At 39.4% G+C, this 6,295-nt stretch overlaps 1 protein-coding gene across 1 annotated transcript; it reads right to left on the reverse strand.

Annotated features, from left to right (window-relative positions):
- Positions 1-4,446: 4,446 nt before the first annotated feature.
- On the reverse strand, positions 4,447-6,086 carry LOC106103966 (homeobox protein SIX6-like). Its single transcript, XM_013283885.1, has one exon. The coding sequence runs from the start codon at positions 6,061-6,063 to the stop codon at positions 5,278-5,280; it is 786 nt and encodes a 261-aa protein (XP_013139339.1). The 5' UTR covers positions 6,064-6,086; the 3' UTR covers positions 4,447-5,277.
- Between the last annotated feature and the right edge of the window lie 209 nt (positions 6,087-6,295).

Consider the following 6,295-nt stretch of genomic DNA (forward strand, 5'->3'; position numbering starts at 1 on the left):
ATTATTATTAATAACTATACTTAAAATTGGAATTCTATTTACATACAGTGTGCAACGTGCCGCGTTTTCACGAGTGACTAGTTTTTATTCAACACAAGTAAGTAAAATTCAAAGACAATTTATAAGTTAACTGAAAGAATATTTTATAAATGATAATTTAGTTTTCAAGACGTAATATTATTTATATTACTTTTAAATGACACTTATTGGTGGATGATCGAAACTTTTAAGCAATACGTAATGACCGCTGACCGAAAGGACAAGACGAATAGAAGTCAATTGGCACAAAGCTGCGCCGGCCCGCCGCACCGCGCCGCACCGCACGCAGCGGTGTCTAGAATTACATTCAAATCAGCGGTCGGACATGTTAATTAATCTAATGCCCCGCGCCCCCGCCCCCGCCCCTCGCCCCCCGCCCCCCGCTCCCGATACATTAATTAAGCAGTAAAAACAATGACCCACTTGCAAGTAAACTGTACTCAGTAATTTGCGTACAAACCCACCTCGTACCGACGACGTCGCGTCGCGGACTTCTTACGCAAAAAACTTAACAAAAAATATGCTAAATCACAAATTAGACTAAATTATACCCTTATATAAAAAGTGGAACAAAACAAGGCATTTCGATGTCGTAATCAGCTTTGCGAATGTTCAGTTAAAAACGTTGTTACTTGAATTTTAACTTGCAACGGAATCTTGTTTTGAAATACAAGCTCCTACTATTGGCAGTAATAAGTTTACATTAATTTAACTTATGTTATTATGATAATGTTAAGCTGCTAAACGTGGTCTAACAACTTTAAGCTATTGCAGGTTGCAATAGAAAAAAACACAACTAAATGTCAAAGTTTGCGTTAATGGTCCGCTGTTTGGTGTGAGTGGCTCGTTTCTGATGAACACATATTAGCAAAAACTGTATGTCAGAGATGTTGGGAATTACCAAAACATGAACTATGTATGTATTATAGATACGATGCAAGCAATATAGCGCCACACATTATGGAACCACGTTGATAGCAAAGGTAGAGTCACTTCGTGTAAAGTGTTTTTGTTGTTATGAAATTATTGTTTATCATTATTTTTAGATGCACTGTAAAGATAAATTGTAATAAGAAGTTAACAATCTGAAATAATTTAATAATCTATACTAATATTATAAAGAGAAAATATTTGTATTTTTGTATGTATTGAAATAACTCAAAAACTACTGGACCGATTTCAAAAATTCTTTTACCGTTACAAAGCTATGTTATCACTTAGATAAAATTTTCAATTAATTGCGATAGAATGGTCGTAACTTTGCAAAAACAAAATTGCGGACATTGTACTATAGAGGTGGTGGCGGCGGCGGCGGCGAGGGCCGCGCGGGCTACAGAGGTCCGAGCGTGGGCCGCTCGTTACCTTAAGCATGTAATTATTAGGAACTCATTATTCAATAACTCACGAGGTTGAGGTCTTAAGAGCAAGGAGCCTAATAAGTACACATCCCTCGCGCCCCGCGCCTTGCACTCCGCACTCCGCACTCCGCTTCCCGCAGATAGTATGGCCGTTTACTGGAGAAACTTCTATATATTCCTATGTTTATTGTATTACTTGCTTTCCTTTTTTTAAGTGGGGAAATGCCTACCAAATGACCTAGAGTCGGAATATGTCGGACTCGCACCGACTAAAATCCCACGGTGGTTGCCAACATCGCAAGATATGGAGGGAATGGGATCTCCGTTTTTATTCCCTTCTACGGTCAATTTTATGCAAAATCAATGCGTCGTTTTCCTAAGATAGTCCTAGATTTTATTACTTAATAATAGGCTAAGATCAAAAGTGTTTTTTATTCCCTCATCAGCTTTCCTGATAAACCTACATAACATGAAAGAGCACATTTTTTTAAACATGTTGTTATAAGGAAAATTAAATATTTTTGAACTCTTGTTCGATAATTATGACATTTGTGTTTCTTAAACGATCGGTTGCATATTTGTGTCGCTTCCGATTATTGCCCATACTTCTTTATGTCTTCCTAGAGTTTAATACAAACATATATCTGAAAGAATCTTTTCCCATGATATAGATATATACAATGTAACTAATCTTTTTAATATGTTATTGAAGATTAATTTACTTAGAAAATAACCTTTTTTCCTGTAAGTGTTTGCACAAACAGTAACTAAAGTAAATTTTATTGTAAATTTCAGTATTGGAAAACTTATTTCGTTAGGAAATAAAAGATAGAATTTAAAGAATTATTAAAATCTTTGATATGTCGATTAATAAAAAGATTTTTTTAATCTAGAATAAGAATTACTGGAAAAGATAAATTATGAATTGTTTATGATGTGTAACACAAAGATTTAATTCTTCAAAGTATTATATAGTATTGTAACGACGTATTGTACCAAAAGTACATTATTAAACAGTTTTGTTACATGTGATTTATGTGAGAATTTACCTACTTAAAGGGATTATTGTAATGTGTAATGTGTAATGTGTAATATGTTATGTGTAATGTGTAATGTGTAGGGACATGCAGCGAAGGGACAGCGCCTCCAATGATACAAGCGACATGTTTACGAATATAATTTTATTAACAATTTCACTTTGACGAGTGTAAGTCGATATTATATTTACAATTTGCTTTAGTTTATACATTTTTACAATTCTTAAGCCTAGCGCTAAATCTATACCATTTTTAGTTCATTTTCATTGATTCTCAGAGGAAAATACAGAACAAACATTTAAATGGACAAAATCACTGCGCACTGGTTGCGGCCAGTTGCGGCCAGTTGCGGCCAGTTGCGGCCACATTCAGCCACATTCCACATAGCATACTATATCTAAACCTCCGCCGCTATCACAATCACATCTCATATAAACATATAACGTAAGAAACTCTCTTATATTTCCTACCAAATATAAAGACGACAATCTATAACGAACGCTGCAATGTGGTTAGTTATTTTTTTATTACAGTATAGTAATATTTAATTTGAATAGTTATGATAACATTTATTGTAACATTTTTAGCGGGAAATTTTGATATTTCACTTTGATATGACAGCGTTTTTTAGCCTTATCATTTGTCAAAAAAAAATAACACGGTAACAATTCATTATTTCAAATAGCGACAAATAAATCCAGCAATTTAAATAGGTGATAGACCGATTTTGTTTATTTTAATGTCTCGTAAGTTAAATTTGACATTTAGTTTTATGGTGGTTAAGTTTCACACTAAAAAGAACCTTCAGCTGTTCCATGAAGTTGTGAGTTACAGAATGTTAAAATGTACTTTTTCAAATACATTATGGGATGAAATGACGTTGAATTTAAGCTGAAATAAATAAAAACGTCTGAAATTGTGAATGATGTCTATGAAATATTGTTTTCGTCAATACTGTTTAGAATTTCATGTTGTTATTTTAACAGGTACAGATAAAATCAAGATTATAACTAAAATTAACTAATATTTATTATCTGTACCTATAGATTGTCTAAATAAGGTTGTTTGTTTGATTAATCACGCATTTAAAATATCGAATAAAATTTTATAAAGGTAAATGTCGTAATTATTAGAAGGGGATCATAGTGACAGAAAATAACAACTGTGAACTATCGATAGTCGGTTCATAAAAATTATTTAAGTAAACTTATAATTTACTTATTAATGAAGTGAAGGGACAATATTAGTAGTGAAAATAGTGATAACGATGACAATAATATTAACAAATTCCACTTAGATTATGCACGACAGCGTTAGTAAAAAATGCCTTTTAATTTATTTATTAATTAATTATTGATTTGACTTTAAAACCATATAAAAAACAGCATTTTTTTTATTTTGATCCATAAGTTATAACTAAGAATCTTTTGATTCCAACTTCTTTGAGAGTAAAAATCGAAAATCAAAAGATTTCATCTCTGATTTTACACAACCCATCCCTATTAAATTGTCAAATAAATTGTTCAATTAGTCATCCTTATTTAGACAAACTATAACAAAAAATATATTTGTGATCCTAAAAATATTAACAGTTAGAAAATGACACCGTGTTAATGGTTTTGATACTTTTGTCACAGTTTTATTATTATTTGTTTATTGATTTTTTAACATCAACTTGTGGTCGTTTCAAATTATAAATCAACACAAAATTTTTAAGTAGAATAAAAATGACACTTATTTAACTATAAGTAACATATACATATTTAATATTTAAATAATTAATTTAATTAAATACATCTTTAGGTCACTAATACTGCTTTTTACAGCTTTATGCCATTTACCTAGATAAAATTAGAAATTGTGCTTTCCTAATTTTAATATTACAAAACCGACTTTCTTATTTCATGCCAAAAAATGATATTTTAATAGATAAGCTTTCATTAACATAAAAACCCTGTTTAAAAAAACTGTTTACTGCTAAAAATTATCACAAAGTAAATTATCAGAGCATTATTGTTATAATTAGACTTACAACATTGTTACAGTTTATTAAAAAAAGTTCCAAAAAAAACATTATCTAATACTATAACAAGGTTTTAGGAAATATTCAGACAAGAATGAAATAATATAACTAAATCTAACTGATATAAAACTTCAAAAGTCTAATTTGATTTGTTTTATCATTGTTTTAAATAGGCCTACAAATATACGGCAAGTTGTGAAGTGAGGCGGATTTAACTGACCACATTGCAGCCGGCGCCGGAGATAAACTATTATGTGGATTATTGTAATAAATAACTTAGAGAAAACAGTCAGCATCGCCCGGAACAAATAACTTAGGAGAAGCGGCCGCCGTGCTCTGCTTTGCTCAGGTACACGCCGTATGCTGTCATATCTACACAGTACCTATACTCCCTACCAATGTACACAAATAAAAGCTGATATGATAAATAAATTCTTCATTTACTTCTAAAATAGGATATATAGAGCGGTTCTAGACCACACGCAAGATTCTTAAACCTAAGTAGGCGTATTTAAATAAACAAATATAAATTATACAGAAGGAAATAGCCTAGCCTAGCCTAGCGTCGGCTAGCCCGCCGCGGTCGCTCGGATGTGCGAGGGGATGTTTGTCTAGCCGGCACTCGACAGCGACGAGCGTCCTCGGCCACTACATTGTGCACAGTACATACCTGGTGAGCGCAGATACGGCGGTGCCAACTTCACTATCACTCGACAGAACCTAGAGCAACTGATTCACCACGCCCGCACAACACTCACGCCGCCACGGGCTCGTCCATATTGCAACGTAACCACAGCGTCCCGCGCCACACACCGCACCGCTACTCCTCGTCCACGTTGATCTCGGAATCGGCCGAGTCCTCGTCGTAGGTGGAGGAGGAGGCGAAGCCGCGTCCGAGCAACGCGGAGCGGTTCTTGGCGGCGGCGGCGCGATCCCGCTGCCGCCGATTCTTGAACCAGTTGCCGACCTGCGTGGGCGTGAGGCCCGTCGCCGCCGCCAACTCCCGCTTCTTGGTGGGGTTCGGGTAAGGGTCCTGCAGGTACCACTCGCGCAGCAGCGACCGCGTTCGCTCCTTAAAGCAGTGCGTCTTCTGCTCGCCGTCCCAGATGGTGCGCGGCAACGGAAACTTCTTTCGCACGCGATACTTGTCCACTGGTCCCAACGGCCGGCCGCGCAGCCGCTCCGCCTCCTGGTAGTGCGCCTCCAGCCACAGCGCCTGCAGCTTGGCGTGGCTCGATCGCTGGAACCGATGCCGCTCAAGGATCGAGTACAGCTCGCGGTGCCGCCCCGCGTGGAACGCGACCACGGCTCGCGCACGCAGCACAGCCTCGCACCGCTCCAGCTCGGCCACGTTGGGATGTGCAACTGGCAGCGACCACAGGAACCGCGCCAAACGCTCCACGTCGCCACTCTCCTCCAACGTCTCGCAAACGGTGGCCACCTGCGCCGCGCTGAACGATAGCGTGGGTAACGGAAGCAGCGGCGTCGGTGCCGCCAGGTCCAGCGCGGGCTCGCAGGCGGGCGCCTCGGCCGCGCCGGGCCCGCGCTGCGCCTCCAGGATGCGCGCGTGCAGCGCTGCCGTCGTGCACTCGTCCCAGCCGCGCATCGGAGCGAGTGTGCCGGCGCGCCGCGCTCGCCGCTCGCCGCTCGCGCCATTGGCCCGCGCGCGCCCCGCCAATCGCCGCGAGCGCCCCGCCCGCCGCTCCGCCCCTCGCCGCTCGCCCCGCCCGCCAGCGCCGCGCCACCCGCGCCACCCCGCGGCCGCGTTTAACGCGCGGCGCCCCGCTCCGCCATGATCCGTCACGCACACCCCGCCTCGCCTCGCCTGCAAACCTGCA

Source organism: Papilio polytes, unplaced genomic scaffold (genome assembly GCF_000836215.1).
Source record: "Papilio polytes unplaced genomic scaffold, Ppol_1.0 DF823692.1, whole genome shotgun sequence".
In the NCBI taxonomy this organism is placed as follows: domain Eukaryota; kingdom Metazoa; phylum Arthropoda; class Insecta; order Lepidoptera; family Papilionidae; genus Papilio; species Papilio polytes.

Coding starts and splice junctions, on each gene's coding strand:
- LOC106103966 (XM_013283885.1), bottom strand. CDS start 6,063: ATGCGCGGCTGGGACGAGTGCACGACGGCAGCGCTGCACGCGCGCATC.